The 23,231-nt window shown below is 33.6% G+C and overlaps 4 protein-coding genes across 6 annotated transcripts; 1 reads left to right on the top strand and 3 right to left on the bottom strand.

Annotated features, from left to right (window-relative positions):
• Positions 1-4,740: 4,740 nt before the first annotated feature.
• On the bottom strand, positions 4,741-6,162 carry LOC7462107 (protein LURP-one-related 14). 2 transcript variants are annotated; one of them, XM_052455225.1, is made up of 3 exons: positions 5,602-6,162; positions 5,201-5,314; positions 4,741-5,015 (listed from the first exon to the last, which is right to left on the bottom strand). In XM_052455225.1, the coding sequence occupies exons 1-3, from the start codon at positions 5,845-5,847 to the stop codon at positions 4,884-4,886; spliced, it is 492 nt and encodes a 163-aa protein (XP_052311185.1). In that variant the 5' UTR covers positions 5,848-6,162; the 3' UTR covers positions 4,741-4,883. The 2 variants fall into 2 exon arrangements, with proteins under 2 accessions (XP_052311185.1, XP_052311184.1); XM_052455224.1 differs by having other exon boundaries at positions 5,201-5,425; positions 5,602-6,136.
• Positions 6,163-7,776: 1,614 nt separating this feature from the next.
• LOC7472454 (uncharacterized) lies at positions 7,777-11,700 on the top strand. 2 transcript variants are annotated; one of them, XM_024607423.2, is made up of 4 exons: positions 7,777-8,316; positions 9,280-9,349; positions 9,446-9,539; positions 11,317-11,700. In XM_024607423.2, exons 1-3 carry the CDS (start codon positions 8,131-8,133, stop codon positions 9,496-9,498), a joined length of 309 nt encoding a protein of 102 aa, XP_024463191.1. In that variant the 5' UTR covers positions 7,777-8,130; the 3' UTR covers positions 9,499-9,539; positions 11,317-11,700. The 2 variants fall into 2 exon arrangements, with proteins under 2 accessions (XP_024463191.1, XP_002312191.1); XM_002312155.4 differs by having other exon boundaries at positions 7,780-8,316; positions 9,446-9,544.
• A 150-nt stretch (positions 11,701-11,850) lies between these two features.
• Positions 11,851-14,486, bottom strand: LOC7472453 (staphylococcal-like nuclease CAN2). The gene is made up of 9 exons (XM_002311218.4): positions 14,201-14,486; positions 13,934-13,989; positions 13,715-13,829; positions 13,495-13,605; positions 13,202-13,389; positions 13,047-13,103; positions 12,589-12,748; positions 12,441-12,509; positions 11,851-12,184 (listed from the first exon to the last, which is right to left on the bottom strand). The coding sequence occupies exons 1-9, from the start codon at positions 14,351-14,353 to the stop codon at positions 12,086-12,088; spliced, it is 1,008 nt and encodes a 335-aa protein (XP_002311254.1). The 5' UTR covers positions 14,354-14,486; the 3' UTR covers positions 11,851-12,085.
• A 6,241-nt stretch (positions 14,487-20,727) lies between these two features.
• Positions 20,728-21,593, bottom strand: LOC7462106 (protein EARLY RESPONSIVE TO DEHYDRATION 15; the record flags this gene model as incomplete). The annotated part of the gene is made up of 2 exons (XM_002311216.4): positions 20,728-21,098; positions 21,197-21,593. Coding segments are annotated over 2 exons (570 nt in total), but the record flags the coding sequence as incomplete, so codon positions are not given.
• Between the last annotated feature and the right edge of the window lie 1,638 nt (positions 21,594-23,231).

The raw sequence follows: 23,231 nt of genomic DNA, 5'->3' as shown, positions 1-23,231 counted from the left end.
ATGAATCGCTGATAACACCCAATCCAGACATGTTTCTAATGGCATAGAGTCTGACGCTCAAATTCCATATGGCACCTATCTGATCCTATGGGCCAAGAATCTAAAAATATTCACTTGTTTTGCTGTTGGGAGATGAGGACAACCAATCTGTTTCAATTGATTTAACGAGTAGAGGAATTTGGTGTCATAATTCTAACGCTCGATAAAATCCAATTTCATTGAAGGACTAGTGTCTCCATGACCTTGACAATGATTTTTTTTAGAGAATGTTCTGGAGGGCGGTTAAATTATACTTATAAAAAATCTTGATTTTTTTATTTTTTTATTTGTTTTAATCATTTTGATATACAAGTATATTTTTTAAAAATAAAAAAATATTTTAATATATTTTTAATTGAAAAACAACTCGTACGACATTTCTAAATAAGCTTTTAATTGACTTGTTTATCATGATACGAAGGTAGTATTATCATGGCTCTTTTTAATATTTTTTTCCCAGATGATTAAAGTTTTTATTACTCTTCAAATAAATTTTGAATACTAAACCTCAGAAATATGTACAAACTATTAATTACTATTGTTTTTGCCGAAGTAGTTAATAAGCGCAAAAGCGGTCTGTATATATGTGTGTTATTAGTTTAGCCTTTAGTCCATCAAACTTCAGGCTCATGGAAATTAGATTTTATATAAAAATGCGATGGCTGATCAAGGATTATTTGCATTTTTTTTCTTAATTAAAGATAATTATTTAGTTGAAAATAGACCCATTAAAAGAGAAAATATAACCATATCGCACGGGAACTGGCTACTAAGGTTAGAGCTTGCTTTCTTTTCCTTCCCGAGTTTATATTCCTTTAGAGCCGTTGTTTCAAACTGTAGCGGGCAGGTGATGGATCCAGAGAATCAAAACATACGTAAAGAAAGCTATGTCCTTGTAACCATATTTTAAATCATGAGAGTAAATATTTGAGAGAGAAACATAGAAAATTAGTAATAATTTTGATCCAAGTCTGGGATTGATCGCTCCTTGACGAAACATTTGCTGAAGGATACCAAACGCGATTTATATTTGTTTCAATCTTAGCAAAGATTGAGGAGGTACACGAGAATATATTAAAATAATATTTTATTATTTTTTAAAAATTATTATTAATACTAGTATGATATCAAAATGATTAAAAAATAAAATAAAATAAAATAATTTTTTTTATAAAATACTATTTTAAAGAGAATTCTAAACAGCACGTCTAGGTACAAATGTGATAAAAACAAAAGCAGGAAGGAAATATAAGGCGGGGAATGTTGGCCAACATGAGTAGTGTCCAGAGAACAATTTCGTTTTTGATTCCAGTGTGCCGAGATCCTTTATGCAGAATATCAATATTCCCCATACTGATTTTGACAGTACTTCGTGCTGATATGCGACTCCGAATATGCCCACCATTTCATATACTTGCATGATCGATTAGTGCAAATAATCTCTCCATCTTGATTCGATATCATGATAAGAAGACAACATGATGGGATATGAATTTCTTTGTAGCTTTAGAACCAGTTGAATAAATAACCGAACCAAACAAAAGTCGACTCGACAATGCCAAATTAAAATTAAAAAAAAAAAAAAAAACATGCAGAAACTAGTCTTTGCTTTGAGATGCTGGTGGTGCCCTTCTGCCTCAGTGCCCTTTTGCTAGAATCCATCCACTTTTCTTCAAAAAACAACGTCGGGATTTGTCCTGGTGGGAGGAGAGAGGGGGCTAAGTCATGTGTTGATAGTTTGCAGCATCAATTGAGACGTGAGTTATTCGGTGAGCGGTGAGTGTATTTATGATTATTTTTTAAAATATTTTTATTTAAAAATATATAAAAATAATATATATTTTTTATTTTTTAAAATTTATTTTTCATATTAGTATATCAATACAATACTAAAAAACAAAAAAAAATTAATTTTAAATAAAAAGAATTTAAAAATTTATAAAATACAGTTTGTACCGCAAAAACAAACACCACCTTAAATAATATAATATTCTCTTTAAAAGTTTTTTTTCTTTGGTTAAATCACACTCGTAACTAGTTGTCACATTCATATCAAATGTTACACGTATGATGTAAATGAATGATGAATACAATGTGCTCACAAACAAGATAAGCATGGCCACTTCAATGGTGGAGGAAATGTAAGCCCATGAAATTACCATGTTTTGTTGTTTTCTTTTATTTTCACACCAATCTTGTCCTGTCATTTTGGGTGCCTTTTTTTTTCCTTTTTAATTGGTTACCGAAGCTTTTGATTAAATCATGGTTAATTGACAAAATTTGTAGTTTTCTCTCTTCTTCTATGTATCTTGTCCACAAGTAGCAGAGAATTTTTCGTTATTACTTCAACTTTACACGGAACATCATTGAAATATCATCTTTACACTGAAGGAGTGTCAATCCGAATTGTCAGTTGGCAGAAGTATTCGCTTTGGATCACCAGGAGGGGAAAGTGAGTAGATTTAGGATAGATTAAAAATATTAATTTAAAATAAAATAAAAATTAATTTTTAAAAAAACATAAAAAATAAATATTCCAATTTTGATGGGAAGGAGATATTAAATTAAATTAGTATTAAACAAATGGTGTCGGCCGCGTTTGACTAAAAGCCCACATGCCAAAGACTGTAACCACAACTTAAAGCCCCTTACTCATGTTTTTTTTCTTCTTAAAATTAATTATTCGGTAACTTTTTTAAAGAATGATTTACCTATCCCTTCGGCTTTGTTAATTTGTACACGTTGCCGCTAATAATAAGGTGCGGGTTTTCTTCGCCGAGCAAGATTTTTGCGCGAGCATTGTGGCCATTTACGATTCGATAGTTTCGGGGCTTCTACTCTTTGACATAATTTACATCTCGATGCTTGAATTTAGACTCGGAAGTTACACGAATCCAAAGCTATAGTACACAGCAAAACTCGTTCGGATGCGGTTTTTTATTTGGATCCGAATGTAGCAGGTGCCCTAATACTATCTTGAAAGAGGGATCATCGATCATCCAAGAATCTTGATGGCTCAAAAGTCTAAAGCAAATACTCTCAAATTGGATTACATATGTCTATAAGATATAATGACAACACCCTTGTATAGGATGCTCAACGAGATGACGTAGACCGATCAAATTTTTTATATGATTGATTTAGTCAAAAGTAGTGAGTAAAAAAACCAAAAAATCAAGAAAATTGAAAAAATTAATTGAAAAAACCGAACCGTAAAAAAAATCGATTAAAATATTTAAAAAACCGGCCGGTTAGGTTCTGGTTTCATAAGCCTAAAACCGAAAAACTAAACCTAAAAAACCAAACCAAACCCATTGGAAATTAAAAAAACCCCAAAAAATAATATAATTTTTGGTATTTAATATACAATAATCGAACCGAACCGAAACCAGATCGACCGGTTGCTGTTCGGTTTTAGTTTTTTTATTTAAAAAAATTCAGTTTAGTTATTTTTATAGATAAAAAACCAAATCGAACTGAAAATAATCACCCTGGTTAAATGTATTGCCTCCTAATTAAACCTGATATACTTCTTACAAATTACATGGACAAAACATATATTCATTAAATAAAAACATGTTCTTTTTAATATGTATGTCCTAAAAACTGGTCTAGTTATTATCATCATATGCAATATGCAACCTATAAAATTTAAAATTAGAATAATTTTTGCATTTATCTGTTATAACTTCGGATCTTTATTATTAAGTAGTTTAAAATCATGGATAACATGTATATTAGTCATCTTATTTTTGCGTAGACAAACTCATTTGAGTTCAATGTTAAATAGATAGTTTTGAACCTAAGAGAAGTCATCTTTTTCTCAAAAAAAAAAAAAAAAAAACTCTGTATTCTTCTTTTTGTCAAAGAACCATTTCAACCCAATAGCTTAAGCTGTTAAGTGAGGCTACAAGATATGATTTATATTATTCTCTAACACACTCCCTCAAGTGAAAGCTCTTTGGGCTTGAAACTTGCACAGGCCCACATTACCTTGTATTTAATTTTTATCAAATAAATAGGGATGGTGAAATTCGAACTCGTGACCGCTTGGTCATCAAGGCTCTGATACCATGTCAAAAAACCATTTCAACTCAATAGCTTAAGCTGTTAGGTGAGGCTACAAGATATGATTTATATTATTCTCTAACACTTTTTACTCAAGTCTAAATATTCTCTACAACTAATAACATATATAGACGAGCTCACAAGGCTCCTTCCTATCTCCTACCCAAACCAACTTAGACATTAAAGGTACCTAACCTTTTCAAAAGACTTATTTTGCAAGTGTCCTAGCGATCTAAATCCAGTATTTTACGCCTTCTAATTTATAACAACCATGAGAAAACCATAATTTTTTAAAGGTTTCCAATAACCTCATCACGTTTATTTCTCTAGGACAAGAGAAGGTAAGGGGAACAATCTTTGGAAAGAGTCTTTCGAGACCTGCATGCCTATTAATCCTTTTGTTCCCGTTCAAACAGGCGAGAGCGGTCTTCCCGTGCAAACTTGATAATTATGAAAGGTCACAATTAAGCAGCGGCTATGGAAGCAACGACTTGACAAGGAATCATTCACAGTCCATGTGATTTTCTCGGAGAAAATGGGGTCTACGGGCATTTTCATGATAGATGGATCCAGTTTTACACAAGAGAAGATACGATTGCTATATCTAATAATTTCTTTGATTTGACAACAATAGATTAAAAGTGACATCCATTAATATACTCAAGTCCTTACGAGTACAGAGATAATACAAGGAAATAAAAAAAAAGCTTAACAAACATCAGAAACAATTTCGGAGCGTCGTTGCAGAATACCGGTGAAGAAAAAGGACCACCTGCTCAAGGGGTGTCATTCTCATCAAGAATCACCAGCAATGCCACGATGAATGCATAATCAACCTCTGGATAAACTTTAACCTTGTATTTCTCCTTTCCCTTGCAGAAACTTTCAAGAGTGAAGTTATGTTTGACCTGTAAAATATCGTTACAATAATAAATCATAAGTGCAGTCGGTTAAAATTATCCATCGTTTTTTAATAGAAAAGAAACTATATATATATATATATATTCAAAATATTGTTGAACATTGTCAAACAGATGTTCGCGTTTTCATATCTGAAGCCAAATATATAAGCATAAAAGCTATTCGTTAGTACCTCTGCAATGAGTCTACGGCCTTCATAAACTTTGAATGACAAGGATGTGTAAGCTCCAGTTATATGGAAGTCAGGTTCCTTTTTCTTGAAGTTGTTTGCCAAGAAGATATTGATCTGTTTTTTAATCTGGAGAGGATGAGATTGCTTCACAGAGAAGAGGATATTGCTGGTGTCGTGTGTGCTTTCACCTGCGTGAGCCTTCCATTTATGCCGAAATGCAAGTGCCTTAACATAAGAAAATAACAGTAAAAAATAGACATTTTCAGGTTCTTCAATAAATGCAATATCAATATATTCTGGCAATTTATTACTTTTTAAAAAATTAGAAGGAATAATATATATGATCTTCTTTTTTCATGCTAGCTAGGATTGATTTTCACAAGAGATTAATTATCAATTACCTTTCCCCGCAATGTGAGGATTGGAAAACCAGCAGGATCAAGCAAAACTCTTTTCAGCTTGAAGTTCCAGACACCACCATCTACCTTTAGGAGAAAGTTTCCACTGAGATCAAACACTTGAAATTGCGAACTGGATAGTTTATTAATCTTCTTCTTGACAATCAACTCAAGGGGGTAAGGAGTACAATAGCTTTCCCCAATAACACTAATAGGAGGAACCCCATAAGCCCACTCAGGAACCTTCATTGAATTGCCTGAAAACCTATGGGAAACTAGCTAGCTGGAAGACAATCAAATGCTTCTTTTTTTGTCGCCAAATTATTACGGTTTGTGCTCGGATATTTATCCAAAAACTGCTGGTTTGATTTGTTTCCTATTTTTTTAGTTGTCTTCTTTACGTTTATCGTATCTTTTGACATAGAATTTTTTACTCAACATTTTCTATAATTGGAGGGGTACAGGTAGATACTCTATCCCTTTTTGTCTGAAAACGGATCTTCCTCGTTTCAAATGAGAATTTTTGCTGGGAGGAGTTTCCAAATGAACGTTGGAGAACGTTCTGCCCTATTGATAGGTCTTTTTTTTTTTTTGGATTTGGTCAGCAGTTGTAATGGCTTCGTTTGACGTGGCCTGATGAACTAATCATGTAAAAAACCTCTACTTTGTATGGTGGAGTAATTTCATTTTTTCTCCTCTCGAGTCTTGCTAGGTATTCTGTCATGATGATCGAACAAGCTAGAGGAAATCTTGAAATAGGAAGCCAAGGCTTGATTGTATTTCTGTGAGATTTATAGAGCAATTTTCTTTCTTTCTTTCTTTCGATGTCGAAAACAAATTAGAAAATAATCTTTCTATTTTTTGCGTTTGCATTTTGCAACAAAGAATTCAAATACTTATTTGGTCTCCTGTGTAATAGAATCAACAATCAGCATTCTGCAGGCTGCAAGATTATGGAAACTAAAAAGTCGTAAATATATTGATAAATATCAGTTTGGAATCGAAATCGTGTCGAACCAACTTGGAATTACCTTTCCCTTCCTTCCTTCTTTTTTATGAATGAAAAGGATTCGTAGATCAAGAGACAACAAAAAGGGCCGGGCTCTGCCCTACAAGAGTTAATACAAAAAAGGCAAAAATCTAAAACAAAAGGAAACAAATCCTTGAATACAGAGCAAACTATCAATTCGTAAAAAACAAAACATACTTTGGATTGTTAAGAGCCTTATAGAGCAGCTTAGAATTGTGAAACCTACTCCTTACGATATCAAAAATCCACATTTGCAAACAACTTCCTCGGAGTGCTGAGCATTATCGTGAATTCTGCAGTTTCTCTCTTTCCGAATCATATATTGTGACACTCCAAGCTATCCTGAGAGGAGCAGACAAGAAAGTCATCTTTTCAAAGTCAATTTTGGCCCATTGAAACTCTTAATCCCAGCTGACAACAGTTCTATTAATACAGCACAATCGCAGAATTGATTTCCAAATGTTTTGAGAGAATGCCCAACTCAAAAACAAATGATTACTATCTTCCATGTTATCACCAATGTAGAAAAGACAATCACTATTAATACTTGTGTCCATCTTAATTTGTTTCATCTCTGTAGACAATCTGTTAAGACAGCAACCTTGGTAGATTCCTAGTGCCCAAAATAAGAATATGCCAGTCAACACGAGGCTTCTTGCCTCGTATGTGTTCCCTGGCAGTCTTGGTAGAGAAATTTCAATCCGCGGTAAGCTTCCAGTTGATGATCTAGTTGATATTCAAGGTGGTTTATGTGGTGTTCTAACTCCAGAAACTATGGTAGAGAAAGGATTAGTTGGTAGAGAAATTCTCAAAACTTTCCTCGATTTCAAACTAAAATGACAAAGTAAATAACAAACCGACATATCCCTTTCTCAATGAATGATACCTCAAGAGTTTTAAAATATATTATTTCAAGAAATAAAAATATGAGAAATATTTTTTTCTTCAAAGATAGGGATTACAAATAGGATTTGCCGTAATTCAATTAGATCACGGGTTTAGTTTAACTAGGTCAGATGGGAATTAAGTCGTCCTTCGAGGCTAGGAGAAAAGAGAGTCTCTCCATGCCTTCCCCGCTTCACATCCCACCCTACAAATCTGAAGACCTTTTTTTAATTATAAATAAATAAAGAATAAGTTGTAAAGAATCCTCCCAGGAAATCACCATTACCATGGATATCATCTGATGAGGAAGCTGTTCAAACAACAGATAAGGATTGGATATAAAAAAGGAAAAACAAAAACAAAAGCAAAAGCAAAGTAAAGACCCCAAAAATAGAAAGAAACAAAAGCCCCAATAAAACTGACAAAACCCCCCCGCAAAAAATTGTCGATCTTTTTCTCTTGTACGGGAAAGTCACTTCCTTCCACAGGCAAACTCCTAGAACTCTCCAAAAGAGTCTCTTCACACAAGCCAAAACACAAAAGAAGCATCCTGCCCATCATTCTATCGCGGCCGGGTGAGGTCCGGGTTGACTCGGAGCGTTTGAAGGTCAAAAGGGATGGAAAATAGTTCTCTTATTTTGGATGGCCAAAAACGGGTGCCCTTAGGTCTGGTTGTATCTGATTGTGCTAAAAGATGGTTTCAAGATACATTAAAGGAAGCAAAGACTGGTGATATTACCATGCAAGTTCTTGTGGGTCAGATGTATTTTAATGGCTATGGTGTCCCTAAAGATGTTGAAAAGGTTTTATCTTTTTCTTTCTTTGATTGTTTATTTTATGGTTCTTTATGTTGTTTTCTTTCTGGGTTTTCTTTGTAGTGTTGGTTTCTTTAATTTTATTGTTCTTAGCGTTGTATTTAGTTCCAAGATCAGGATGCAGCCGTTGATGTGCGATTTCAAGGTTTGGTGTAAATTGTAAGAAAATATTGGATTTTTGAGTGTTATGTTGCCTTTGGCTTTAAAAAAGGGAAAACTCAATTCATATAAGGTTGCAGGTTTTCCTTTCCAATTTCTTCTGCATGCTTGTTTAGTTGTGTATATAATTTGGGTTGAGGATATTATATAGCATTCCAAGGCTGCTACATTTGTTTGCTTTTGAGGAAATTGGGAAAAGGAACAGAAAATTAGAACTTTTAAATACTTCCGTGGTCTTCTTTGCTGTTGTTTAAAGATTAGTGAAGAATTACTAATGTGCATTAGTTGCATAAAGCAGAATGGAAATGGGTTTAAGTTTATATAGTCCATAGATAAGATTCTTCCATCGGCAGTTGGCATCCAAATTGCAGAATGGTATAATACAATTTTGACGTTTGAGAGGTCACTGGAAGCCTGGTGGATATAGGAAATTTTGCTTTTTAAATTGACATTTAGAACTGTGACCTAAGCTTGATTTTCGCTATTTAGATTATAAGGGTAGGAAAGTGTCTTTGTAGAATCATTTGTTTCTAATTGTGACAAATACCAAAGTTTTATCATTTTCTATTCAACATGAGAGTGCGTGTTAAGTGAAATGTTTACAGCGTGACAGTCTCATAGTATGTGTTTGATAAAGGCTTTTTGTTTCATTGCTAATCCTATAGTCCTACCAGCTATTCTTAGCCTTCCATTTGTCAATCTACCTGCTTAATCTTCAGTTTTGTACTGCCCCCCAATCTCTTTGGTTGTGAATTTTCCATTCTAAATGATCTTCATAAACTCATGTTTAAGGGAAGTGATTGGATGAGTAGAGCTTCAAAACGTCGAATGTCGGTGTGGAAAGTAAGCGATAAACGTCCAGGTACATATACTCTCCTTCCCTCCCTCCCTTCTTCTCAGTGGTATTTTAGAGTATGGCTCTGTTTGTTTTACGTGACTTTTATCTGGACTCCTTTAGGTTATAATGCAAGTGACTCAGATTCAGATGAAGTGGAGGATGACAGGAAATAAGACCAGACATTCTTAGTCTTGACAAAATCACAAATGAGAATGCAAGGTGAATCTACCATTGTTGCTGCTAATTTGCTAATTTCTTTTTATTGATTGATTCTATTTCCACTTTCCTTCCATGCACCAGTAGAAAACTCATCTTTCATACCAGTTTGTCTAAGAAAATTAACCATTACTGGATGCACAATAATAACTTTTAAAATTTATGACGTGCTTAATATGTTGGGTCATGTTCAGCTTCAATAGAAGCTCTTGCCACGCTGTCGATTTGTTCATTCCTAACAAAGTGTGGGAATCTTAAGCACTATGGCGTTACTTTGGGAGTTTTATCCTCTTGCGGCTTTGAAAACCACAAAAGAGGAGTAAACTCCCAAAGTAACGCCATAGTGCTTAAGAATCCTCTTGCGGCTTTGGAAACCACAAAAGAGGAGAAAACTCCCAAAGTAACGCCATAGTGCTTAAGATTATGTAACATAATTTGTTGTTGGCAATGTTGCGCTCAATGATCTTAAGTGGTTTCAAGGAGTAATTGTCAACTGCTATGAAGTTGCCATAACGAATCAGGATATCCACTGGACTTGCATATTTGCTTATAAAACAGAGCCAGGAAGTAAGACAGAATAGCTTCCACTCTACCCCCCTGTCCAAATTATTAAAAAGCTTTCCTTTCTATGCATACCTTATGGTGCCAATTGAATCCTAGAGTTTCTCCTGCTGTCATGATCTGTTTCTATTATGCTTGCTTTATTTTCTTGAGTTCTTAATCCTAAGCTGGACTGTGAAATAGCTTTCCAGTATTCAATTTGATCCATTTTACTTCTTTATGCCCACATTGGATATCTGAGATTATTTTATATTGGCAAATAAAGACAAAATGAGATGATGATAGGGATATATGGTCCAGGAGAACTGAGGAACTTCCATTTCTTTTTTAATGTTGCATGACTCTGTTAAATTTTTGCTCATTCACTAGAATAAGTAAATTTTGTTGACATTTGATGTATCTAAGGAGTACGAATGTGTATTCAGGCCTCAATCAATCTATTCTTTAGAAGTCAAGGGCTTGCTTGTGCCATTGACCTGATGGGCATGACTATGACTACCAGACATAACTCTTTTTGACATTGCACCCACATTAATCATCCCCCTTAATGATTTTGCATGTTGTTAGTCTCAAACTAGACAGTTATAGTCCTTGCCATGAATGGGCATTGTCCTTGGATAAAGTATCTTGCCACTGCAAATTCATGGGCTTGCTTTTGGATTAGAATGGATCAATCATTTTTTTACAGTATGCTTAATTGGCCCATCTATGCATGACTAGCTTGTAGTGATTATGAATTTCACTTTATCATCAATAGTTTGTAGTGATTCTATAAAGTCAGTGGTATTTCCTAGAAGAAGGTGAGAGAAGCTTTAATCTCCATTTAATATTAGCAAGAGAGATATAATTGCAGAGCATACCTTCATAAAACTTAAAGTGACCACCTGTTGAGAGCACGCTAAGCAACAGCTGACACTGCTGGTTTGGACAGCGCATTGAGCTCTGGTTTTTATGAGGGTTTTGTCAGTAAGCCATGAACTGTGTTTGGAGGGATTAAGCTGTATTATCCTTTGAGGTGGAAAGATTTAGGGGTATAAACAACTGAGGTCTTGTTAGGCGTGAATGGCTGGTTGGTCAGGTTGATGGTCAGCCAGTAGAAGAAAATTGGACACTGGAAAGATATAAAGCTATTAATTGTGGTTTGCATCTCATAAATGGATTTTAGCAAGTTGTGAAGAGCTTTCATACTGAATTCTGTTTATTGTCTTTTGCAGTGTATTTTTCAGCTGCGCTGCCGCTTTGAAAGTCCAGATGCTGATGATATCCTTCCCACCTGTTAAACTTTTTTGATTTAGTTTTCCTTTGTATTATCCAACTATAGTCTCTAGGTATGTTTTCTCATTTGTAGTGTGGTGTTTTTGCATTTAAATTTTGGGCCCTGGTTCATATGTTTCCGGACCATTTCCGGAAAGAATTTCTCCTGTTTCTCTTTCTACTCTTTCTTTACCACAAACTGTTTAGCACACAATGTGGAATGAAGAGGTTGCTCATATGGTTTCGCTTGGAAACATCTTCGATTATGTACTTTTATTGGTCCTTTGGTACATTTGCCTCGAGCAAAGAAACAGGAATGTTGCATATAAAACGTGTTTTACTAATCTTTTCTCTTCCCCATTTGCAATTGATTGTCGGATATTCATGGTTTCAGTTTAGAGGTGAGATTCTAACCTAGCACTCTTGTTATTTCCCTTCTTTTATCCTCTTAAGTTCTTGATCATTGACAGATATTTTACTGGCTCTCAACAACATTTTCAATCCAACATTCAATAACCAAAACTTGAATTAGCATTTAGCATAAATTTGTACAGGATTTCTAGACAAATTCCAAGTTGATACGGGGTACAATTAATGGGTTGCTAGTTGCTGAAGTTGCTAGTTGCTGAAGCCTGGTTCGGGTCATGCCGGCGTAATATGGTTCAAGGCAGGCTCCTTCCCACCCAAAAGAGAACTCACGCCTGTCTGGATGGGTTGATTAGGACAATACTATCTGCCTTCGCGTCTGTCCTTTCTCCATTCCCATGGCTTCTCAGGATTTGGTGAAGCCCATAACCCTACTCGCTTTGCTCGAGCCTCCTTTTCCCACTAGTAAGATGAATGCAAATTACAATAATTAGGTTACGAAAGTGTCAGAAATGTTTCAAGTTCGGTGGATCTAATGATATAATTTTACTTTTCACCAACAAGTCCCTATACTAGTAAGGAATCGCTGGTTATTAAAATCTTGATATTATATTAAAAAACTCTCTGCGAGGTGAGGTTTCAATCTTATTATATTCACTAATGGAAAAGAGTAAGTAATTTCCAGTGCGGGAGTTAGCTAAGAATAATGGCCACTTACTGTTTCTAGTTCCCAGCGTTGATCATAAGCAGTATAATGCCATGCGAGCCCCTTCTTGAGCATTATTTCCTATTATACACACAGATTTTAGAAATCTCATACACCACTAATAAATCAGAAAGACAAATTCGAGAAAATGGGGACACACCTGTACAAATATTCCATTGCAATATATATCACCTACACAGCGGCCATAACGATCTTCTCCATAAACAAAGATTCTCAAACACTTGCCCTGAACAAGATTAGCAAGCTCCTCTTTCGCCTCTTTCCCATATGGCATTGCACTCTCAGGTGCATCTATGCCCCTATATCGTTTCCCCTCCAGATACATTAACCTCTTATGCGAAACGCAGACTATTCAGGGACTGAGGGGGTGTTTTTTTTTTTTTTTTTTTGGTGGAAACCGTGTTTTGTAAGAAATTTTTTAAAAAAATCACTTGAAATTAATTATTTTTTGTGTTTTCTGATATTTTAATGTCAAAATTTAATTTTAAAAAATAAAAAAATATTATTTTTATATATTTCCGGATAAAAAACACTTTAAAAAATAACTACAACTATACTACTAAACACCCCCTGAATCTTACGGGGAGCAGATGTTACCTTAATCGAATGCGATACTTTCGAGCAAGAATCTCCTGATTTTGAATATTTAATACCCTGCGCGCAAAAGAGTTTACAAAGCATTTGTTGGAAAGGGATTTGTCGCCCGAGTATTCATTGAACAAAATTCATACAAGAGAAATCAGAAAACCAACCGATATCCTGCTTCAACAATTTTTTTATGAAGCGCATCTGCCTTCCCATAGTTCCTCTCTGCACGAGCTTTAGATCTCTGAACAGTAGCCGTTTGAACCTCCCTTGGAACATAAGCTGACTCCCTGGGGTCGGTCGTGCTAACATAAACTGTAATGGTGTCTCCATCAGCTACGGCTTTTGCATCCACCTGGGTTAATTAAATCAAATTGTCTATCACATGAAACCTATTCTCAGAAATAAATTGATTGTAAATAAATTCAAAGTTTGAGCAAGGGCTATTGCTATAATTAACTGGTAGTGTTGGCATCTCAAACTTGACCCCTTCAGGCAATGATGCTGGGATCCCAGTAGAAACTTGAATAAGCGTGTGAGGAAGTGGGAGACCATAGAAAGCCAATAAACCCTGTGAGGTAAAATAGGAACAATAATCTTGCATTAAACCTACGCTGATGTAGTAAACATTCTGCACCTCAACAAATCTAATGCTATGGTAGGTGGTTTTCAATTCGTACCTCAACATCTGCCTTTTGGTGTCTCTTCAAGGTCTGAATAACCAGCCTAGCAGCTTCTTCAGGAGTTTTTGGTGGCGGTTTTGCTTCTTTCCAGGCCTCCAACAACTTTCTATACCTTCATAAAAGTCCAAAATTTATACTAGCTACATATTACTACATGCTTGCAACTTTGCAATCATACAACCTGCAGAGAATTAGGGATTGTGGTGTAATTATTACCAGTTAGCTTGAGCCTTCTTGGATGAAACCACATGCTTGCCAAGTCCTTCTGGGACCTTAAGAAAAAACAAGCAGAAGACACTCTAAACTCTAAAGATCATAAAAATAAGGCAAATCATAGCATGGTAATAAAAAAAAATAACGGAAGTTCCATGATCACTCAGATCGATCATGACCAGAAATTTAATTGCACCATGAGAAAAGTCAACCATTAACAGAGACAGCCAGAATTTCAAGAAAGCTTAAAACATAAGCAAGAAAGAATACCTGAGATGTGATTTCAAAGTGTAACAAGTCACGGGCAAGAGCTGAAACACCAACTGTGGCCGCTGATACACCGTGTGGTCCCAATGAATAAGAGTCCCCTGCTTCTGTTGGTTTGCAACAATGCCCACACAGGAATCTCAGGGCATTTCCCATTTTCAATTCGAGATTTGTTTTCTATTAAAAGAGAAGGTTTGATTTATCAAGAAAGAAAGAACATTGTTTCCTTTGAACGTTTTCGTTGAGAAGGAGAGAGAACAGGGGGGGAGGGGGGGGTGTTAGGTGCGGGTGTAGATTTTTGGGCAGGAATCTTGAGCGAAGAAGTTAATGAATACGAAGGAAGAAGAACACGTGGCAGTGTTTGATTTGGTAGTTTCTGTTTACTGGAGAGGTAAGAAGACGCTTTTATAAGCAACGCTGAAATCACGCGCTTGTAACAGACGTCACTTCAATTTCTCTCTCTCACTGGTCAGTTTACCAAAAAAAGAAAAGAAAATCACGCGCCTGCTTCCCAACATCCAACGTTCTAATTATTATAAGCAAGAACGTAATAATTTCCAGTTCACAGGGGTAAAATGGGTATTAACTGGTCTCTTGACCTTTTTGGTGAGAAAAAGAAGAAAAATGGATTGGGAAAGTCTGTCTATCTTCATTTTGGGATTTAGAGTTCATTTTGGGATTTAGAGGCCGTTTGTTTATGTGGTGGAGGTTGTGTTTAAAACAGAACGTAAGAGCTAAATATTTGGTAAAGAAAAAATTATTAATTACTGTTCATGGACCTTATTATTTTCTATGTTTGCAACGTAGGATTGGAAGAAGCAGCGAAAGGCTGCTTTCACATGCGTCCCGCTTGTTTCCATAAATAATTAAGTTTTTATTCTCTGCTGGCTCTATATGGTAAGAAATTAAAACTAACAGAAAATACATGAGGTGCCAGACCGGATAAAATAATTTATGCCAATGCCAAGTCATCACTAGCTTTCTTCTTATAAATGATGATTATGGCCATATTTGGATTATGGTTAAATTATAATTATTTTGCTATTTTTTAAAATAAAAATTAAATTAAATTGTTATATATTAATATCAAAAATAAATTTTATAAAATAAAAAAAAATATTTTAATATATTTTAAAACATAACTACCAACCTATCCGACCCAGTAAAATAAAATAAAATATTTTTTTTAATTATGTTTTATTTAAAAAATTAGTGTTTAACGTTAATTAATTATTGTAGTACTTGTCGAATGTATTTTATATATAAAGGAATTATAGATAATTTAATGGAACAATAATAAATATTTTATATGAAATATTATTTATTTCATGATGTAATAGCAGTAGTTAAATCTCAATATTTAAATTAAAAACCATTAATATTGATATATATTTTTTAAAAATTATTTTATAACCTCAATTTCAAAAGCATTCTTAACCAAACACATTAAACTATTTTTTGTTTAACCTCAATTTCAACCACAGTTTTAACCAAACACCTATTTTTTCAAACTAACCTCAACTAAAAGTACTTTTTATAAAACAATTTTTTTCAAACCACAACCACAACAACTACCGCAATGCCAAACACATTCTTAGTAGAAAAGGTTTGACTGTCGATAAATAGAAGACAACACCAAAGGATAAAATTTTAAAGATTTCAATTTTTAAGAAATGCATTGTTCGCGTTTGATAAAAAATAAAAATGAAAAATTGATAAAAGTCCTGCAACACAGGTTTTAAGCAATCGTGCATCCTCGGCTATTATTTTCTTATGACCTCCTCTAAGATTTAAACTTCAAGTGAAACAGGAAACATATGGACCAGACCAGCCATGTACAAATCAAATCAATTCCTTAAATGGTGATCTTAATCCTGATAGTGTTTATTTAGTGATCTAAGGTATTTATAAATCTCGGTCATATCAACTCATCTTGAAAGTTATATGAAAATTGTTTGACGAAAACATATGTGTTTATCATTAAATGCAACACCCTGCATTGTCATTGGTGAAGAGATTAATGAATGTCAATAACACATTAACAATAAGTAGTCATTGATTAAAAAAGAATGCTTCTAATTTGCATAAATCGTGGTGTTTGTTGCACTATTATCATTAAAAAAAAATGTGTCATTCTAAATAAAAAATCAGCACTTGTAGAGAATCTGACAATAAATACATAAAAAAAATTTGTGTAGTTGGCATTGTGTTCTAACTCCTTGTAAGTCAAAAAAGAAAAAAGTTTCAATGTGAATATATTAAATAGTCTATGTGGTGAAAAAAAAAAAGGTGAAAGTGCCGAGAAGTGTTGAATTTCAAGAGGGACTCTTTAATATTTAAGTTAATAGTTATATAATAAAAAATAACTCATATCATTAACATTAATTTTAATAATATTAATTTTAATACCAAACACACTCTTGTGGTGTAGGTTCTCCGACTCTAAAGTTTTGACATCATACACTTGTTATTATTTACAATATACAGGATATTGATGATTCACTCGGGCGTCAATTTGAAAAGATAAATTCCTGATAAATATTTGATGTTGTATATTCCATAGGCATGTGACATATATAAAAAAATCAATTTAAAATATATATATTAACTGTAAAATTAATTTAATAATATTTTTTAAATAAAAAACTTATATTATAATTATTTTTTTCGAGTTTTCATATTTTAAAACCACTTCATAATAACTTCATTATCAATCTTATCAAAAATATTTTTTTTTAATATATAAAACCAATCTATTTTTAGTTTAGAATGGGTTCAATACTTGTGTTTTTTAAATCTTTTAAGTACTAGTGAACTTTCTGGGCAACGATTCTATGGTGATATATGTTAGAGGGTAGCTAAAACCATGGCTTAAAATGATTGTCATGACAAATTGATGATGTTCTAACTGACTTATTGTTTTTTACAAGTGGGTTAAACATAAATTTTTAATTATTATTATTTTAATTTTTCTACTGTGTCTTTAATTTTTTGAGTTGTCCTATACTTTAATTTTAATCACCAGCGAGTTCATCACTATTATTTTTTATATGAAATTCATAGCAAAATATATATTAATTCATAAAAACTCATTTCAATTCATATCTATATGCATATAATATTATCCATAAACATATTAATTCAACAAACCCCTAAATTATTATAAACCCTAACATTTTTAATAACTAATTATAAAGGAATAATTAGTTATTCTACCTTTTATTTTTGTATTATTCTGTTTTTTTTCTCTGTTTTCAAAAGAAAAAAAGCTCTCAATTAGTTAATAGAAGAAAAGGAAAAGTTTAATGAAATATGCTGTACATATATATTATATATTATATTATGTTATAAATTAATAATAGCTAACTTGGTTATTTAATAGAAATTAAATTGTTAAGATATTATTAATATTCTAATATAAAAAAATATTTTTTTAAAAATAAAAATAAAAGGGTAATTGGCCTCTCTTGGCCTACTGATAATAACAAAAACTAGTAGCTGGGATAAAATTATGCAAAGAAAAAGGGTAATGATAATATTCTACATCGCAGCTCCTAGATAAAATGTATACTGGAAAATACAGGCGCCACAGTCTGCGGCCTAAACACATGATCTGCAGTGACTTGCAGCAGGTGCTTGCACCGACCCATTTGATTTCATCCATCGTTGCTGTATACTTACGCTCTATGACGACGATGCTTGATCCGATTCCACATTACATTTATTTACGAGGAATGGTAACGTGCTGTGTTCAGTTATTTTCTCGGGTGTTTACCTTAGCTTCAAAGGGATTAGTTTAAAAAGATTGCGACAGTGGGCATTTATTGCTATTCTGTTTGGATCATGAGCCTAATTATTTACAGTGCAGATGAACGTTTTGTTTTCTGCAGAATGGAAGAGGGAACTCTGTGAATCAGGAGGTAACACGTTCCCTTTGGGCTATAGCGGTCACGAGTCCAGACAATCCATTTTGTACTTGAAGCCCTTCTTTTGTGGGCTCCTCGATTAGAAGATGAGCCCGTATGCTGAAATCTTGTTTCTATTGCTTGAAGCCGCCCCTTAATTGTTAATTAATTAACATATACAGAAATGCTTTGATATTTCACATCAGCAATGAACAATAAAATGTCTGGTTTTCTTTCTTTCCTTTTTTTTGTTTTTTTATACTTTGATTCTTGTAAGTTTTGAGGATTTTTTTTTAATAAAAAATAAAAATTAGTTTTTTTTTCTTTCAATTTTATTATTTAATATTGTATTTATTATAATAATGAGGCTTTAAATGCCAAAGCTTTTTTTACTTTGATTTTGCATGATGATCACAGATGGTGGGCTAAGTTTGGGTTTTTTCAACCTTTTTTAATAATATTATTTCTTTAATTTTTTCTTTGAACATTTTATTTGCTAGAAAGAGCTTTGATTTTATTTTATTTTATTTTTTATGAGATTATCATGTTTTCATTTAATTTTTTTCTTGTTATAAAATAAAATCTTTCAATATTTATTTTTTTAAAATTATTTTTTTATTTCATCCCCCAACATTTAATTTATTAAAAAATAGTCTTTGTGCTCTTTTTTTCTCGCTTTTCTTTTTACAAGGTTATCTTAATCTTCTATTCATGATCACGGTGTTGACAAGTTTAACCTGACTTGATTCAAGTTTTTTTTTGTTATTGTTTTTTTTTTTAAAATATATATTTTTAGTTTCTCCCTTTAATATTGGATTATTTTATAATTGAATTTTATAGTTTTATTCAATTGTTTTTGTAGTTATCTCAATATCATGATGAAGTCGCAAAGTTAGCATACTAATGTAGATAAACTCAAGGTAGTTTTTTGATATTTTTTATTAATTTATTTATTGTGTTTTTTATTTATATTATTTAAACTAATCGGTTTATTAAATTCAATTGATGACCCAAATTTAAATTTTTCTTCTTGTTTTTTTCTTGAAACGCTTGCATTGCTATCATTTTTCTTATCATGAAAGAAATTTAGACTGGCCACCTATCTAGCAGGATAGCAAGTCAAAACCACAAAAACATATAGATCAGGAAGTCTCAATGCTTTAACCTGAAAAGCTTCACATTGCCATGTTCCCGTGGCAAGGTTTTGGTCGTATAAGAAGTTATTCCAGGTGAGAACGCATACACTGCAATATCACCAATTAAACAGATGCACGACGACATTTGTTGGCTCTCTTATGACAAGGCTTGTTCTCTCGTAATACTTCCATTGGAATGGTAGAAGAAACGTGGCGCCGGGCAATACTGAATTGAGGAACTTGAATATCAAAGCACTGGAAAGGGCCCCTTGTTCTATAGGTATTCTTATTGATCGACATAGAATCATCGGCTTGTCTTCTATTCTTGCCACATCAAAGATCTATCGGCTAGCCATACTGTTCGTCGGGAGGCGCACATGACAGGGAGGCACAATCCTTTGCCTTAAGGACGGCCAAAAACCCCCAGAGTTCATCCAACAGTTATGCGAGCGTGTATGATGAAGAGTTTTTGAGGAGAGTTAGAACAGAAATGCCAAGCGGTGCTAATATCAATTTCATAGAGGATAGTGCAAGAGATGGATCTGGAATCTTCTCGTAGTTCTATCAATTTTGGCAGACTACGACCTTATCTTGGCAGGTCGTTGCCATGAAACAGAGCCAGAAGCTCTATCAAACCTATCAGAATGGATGAATTTGCCAGAGCTTGGGCCGATAGGGGATATACTTGCTTCCGAGGATATTTCTAGCATTTGATTTTGTGACATTAAAAACGCCATCAACATTGCCTCTCTATATAAGCAGGGTTCGTAATAAGACCCTAATAGAAACTCTCTTTTTTTAATCAAACATTGATAGATTCATGAAAACCATCAAGAACATACAAAGAAACCATACAACTTTGACATTGTACCAGTTACGTATCCTTCCTCGTTTCCTAAAGAAGTAGAATTTGCTTTAACAGATGTCTTTTCTTTTTTATCAACAGGTACTGAAGCATTAACGTCGCGGTGCGTGTGTTACTGGGAAGAAAGCAAGCACATGGATGGCCAAGGTAGATAAAATTAACTTGCTAAACTATGAGACCACAATGTAATCAGCTCTGTCGGAGCAACAAATTGCAAAGATAATCAGTTATTTCCATGAAGAATTCCAGCTTACCTTCAATGCATCACACAAAGGATCAAAACCAACATGGTCAACTGATGTTGCTTCATTTTCTATGCTTGAGTAGATGGCTTAATTTAGCTAGCTTATACTCGGCCCCAGCAACCCACTAAAGCAAAAATGTATTAGTTTGTCATTTAATTCCAATTCTTGCGTCTTCCTTCAATTATAATTATTATTATTTTGCAATAACAAAGGCATTACTGATGCTCGATGCAATGCAATTCCTTTTTATTAATTAGCTCTACTAGTTGTTTATAAATTAAATTACCTTACAAATTATGCCAATGCCCTATTAGAATCACATCAAATTTACTCTCTGTCCAAGGCCATCCAAGCTCAAAACAAGCATGAAAAAACTGGATTTAATCAAATGCTTATGATTTCATTTGCTTTATTATTCCCGAATAAAGCTAAGATTCTACAAAGCGCTTTCTTTTTCTACACAATAACATGAAAAACCCAGATAAAAGAAACAGCAAGAACAGAATTCAAAGTCTAAGAGTGATTCTATACAAAACAACCAACTGGGTTATCCTCAAACTTGCCGAGTCACACAACTCTACTTCGGTTGCTGAATCGTCCTTGGACTCAGCTTCACACTCACTATCTTGGGTGCCTTCTCCAAATACCTCGGTGCCTGAGCACGATCAACTCGACCCTTTTTCCACTTCATCACTCCAAGCGAAACCAATTCCTTGTTGCATCCCTTCACCTCCTCCTCCTCCTCCTCCCCTGCAACAAAAAGAGAGAAAAGAAAACCGAGTTAGAGAGTAGACTTGGCGACTCGGGCGAGTTACCACGGATATTTTAATTTCTAGGACGGCACTTACCTTTGATAGTGTCGTAAATTGGGTCGTCGAAGAAGAGAGAGTAGAGATCGTCGGGGAGGAAAGAATCGTAAATATCAGAGAATGAAGGGTCAGATTCGGGATCATAGAAACGTTCTTCGAGCCAGTAGTCTCGGAACCAAGGGGAGGACTGGACAAGGGCCCACCATTGGTCGGAAAAATCCTCCACCGTTCGATATGACAGCGGTACAAATAGCGGAGCGTTGGGATTTAATGTTGATGCTGATCTGTGAGACATTATCTCCATTGCCAATTGAAATAAAGCTGAGAGAGAGAGAGAGATGAGTGAAAGGTGGGTATCACTAGATGCAGAGAGAAGACCTGTTAAGGATAAGAAAAGATATTTTCTATAAAAACTATGATGATTATATAGCAAGGGTTGGTTTTAAATAGCCTTTCTTTCGGGTTCTATTTGCAGAAATGACATTTTTTTTTAATATATTCAAATGCTATTTTGTTTCCTTTTAAACAAGTGCTTTCTAATATTTTTTTGTATATTAAAAATTAGATCTTTTAAAATTAACATTTAAACGGAACATTATTTCCAATTAAATGTATGTAAAATGTTCATTTTTTTTCTAGTTATGAAAGAAAATTGTTATTATACTCGAAACATAAATATAAAATGTACATTTAAAGCAATTTTTGTCAATAAAAGCTTATTATATAATCATATTTTCTTAAATAATATTAATCTAATGACAACAAAATAATAATAATCTGATTAGATGATATATTCCGAATTACTCGGATCATTGTCAAGACAAGATCATATAGTTAAATCTGCCTGGACAGCAAGAAATATTAGTATTTGTTGAGATCCTTAGAAAACTAATCTTTTATTAACAACATTATCTCAAGTCACTAGCAATTACACTTTTTTTATATGACCGGAACAGCAGAATTTAAACGTTACGGGCAGGTCACCAAACAATAAAGACAGAAGTCAGAAATATAAATACCCCGCACCTTGTTTTTGAAAAAAAGACCCCAAAGAAAGAAAAGCATTGTTAAAAGGCACGTGCTCCTCCTCCTTTTCTTTTTGTTTCTTCTTCTTCTTTGTTTTTTTTATGGAATGAACTGCACCTTGTTTTGGCCTCAGAGAGTAGTACATTGGATTATGCAATCCACGAACTAATATTTAGTAATATTTGATTTAAAAAAGAGAGCAAGTGGGGTAATATCAAAAGTAAGAAAACTGACGTGTAGCGGTGTGAGTGGTGTTTCTGTACTAAATTGCTTTACCTCTTATCTGCGTAGTAGATAACACGTCATTGCTCTGATCCTGTGTTCTTCTTCTTCACTTGTTAGATAATAGTAAGAAACGTTTTTTTTTTTTTTTCTCTCTCGCTGGGTGCAGATTGCATCCGGGGGCCAAGGCCCAAGACAAAAGAACAAGCACGCCTAAATTCACATGCACCATTACTCTCTTTATACAAATTGTGCGAGAAGAAAAGCAAAAACTGAATTTGCTAAATCTAGATGAGCAAATTCGAAATGAAGAATTATTTATGGCGAGGTGAAATTAATAAAAATATAATTGCTTAACATTTATTCTCTTGCCCCATTTAAATCATTTAATCCAAAAATGAATCCAAGTAAATTTGGATCAGAAGCCTTCTAAACATGAATGAATCTAACTAATTGCGTGTTTGTGAGTGTGGTTGCGCTTGCTTTTCAAAATATATTTTTACTTGAAAATGCATCAAAATAATATTTTTTTTTTAAAAAAATTATTTTTAATATCAGCACATCAAAATAAACAGAGATTAAAAAAAATGTTATATCTCATAAAGTAAAAAAAAAAAATCATGAAGGAGATGTATCCTTCTCAAATCTTAAAAAAAAAAGGAGAGTTGGGGCTGCTATAGGCATCATTTGCCAACAACAGCCCTCCATATATTTTTTTTCTCTATTTCATGTTTCTTAGTTTATTTATTTATTTATTTTGTTAGTTGTCTATCTTTTCTTCTTCTTTTTTTAGTTTAGAAATGTGTCCTTTCAATTCCCTTTTCGA

This window comes from Populus trichocarpa, chromosome 8 (assembly GCF_000002775.5).
Source record: "Populus trichocarpa isolate Nisqually-1 chromosome 8, P.trichocarpa_v4.1, whole genome shotgun sequence".
Lineage (NCBI taxonomy): Eukaryota > Viridiplantae > Streptophyta > Magnoliopsida > Malpighiales > Salicaceae > Populus > Populus trichocarpa.
The sequence above is the reverse complement of the archived record's forward strand: the minus strand, read 5'-3'. Positions and strand labels throughout refer to the sequence as shown.

Coding starts and splice junctions, on each gene's coding strand:
- LOC7462107 (XM_052455224.1), bottom strand. CDS start 5,847: ATGAAGGTTCCTGAGTGGGCTTATGGGGTTCCTCCTATTAGTGTTATT. Junction 5,426..5,601: donor TCCTCACATTGCGGGGAAAG/GTAATTGATAAT, acceptor TCTTATGTTAAG/GCACTTGCATTTCGGCATAA. Junction 5,016..5,200: donor GCCGTAGACTCATTGCAGAG/GTACTAACGAAT, acceptor GATATTTTACAG/GTCAAACATAACTTCACTCT.
- LOC7472453 (XM_002311218.4), bottom strand. CDS start 14,353: ATGGGAAATGCCCTGAGATTCCTGTGTGGGCATTGTTGCAAACCAACA. Junction 13,390..13,494: donor TTGAGATGCCAACACTACCA/GTTAATTATAGC, acceptor TAATTAACCCAG/GTGGATGCAAAAGCCGTAGC. Junction 12,185..12,440: donor AACGCTGGGAACTAGAAACA/GTAAGTGGCCAT, acceptor TCATCTTACTAG/TGGGAAAAGGAGGCTCGAGC.
- LOC7472454 (XM_024607423.2), top strand. CDS start 8,131: ATGGAAAATAGTTCTCTTATTTTGGATGGCCAAAAACGGGTGCCCTTA. Junction 8,317..9,279: donor TCCCTAAAGATGTTGAAAAG/GTTTTATCTTTT, acceptor CTCATGTTTAAG/GGAAGTGATTGGATGAGTAG. Junction 9,350..9,445: donor AGTAAGCGATAAACGTCCAG/GTACATATACTC, acceptor GGACTCCTTTAG/GTTATAATGCAAGTGACTCA.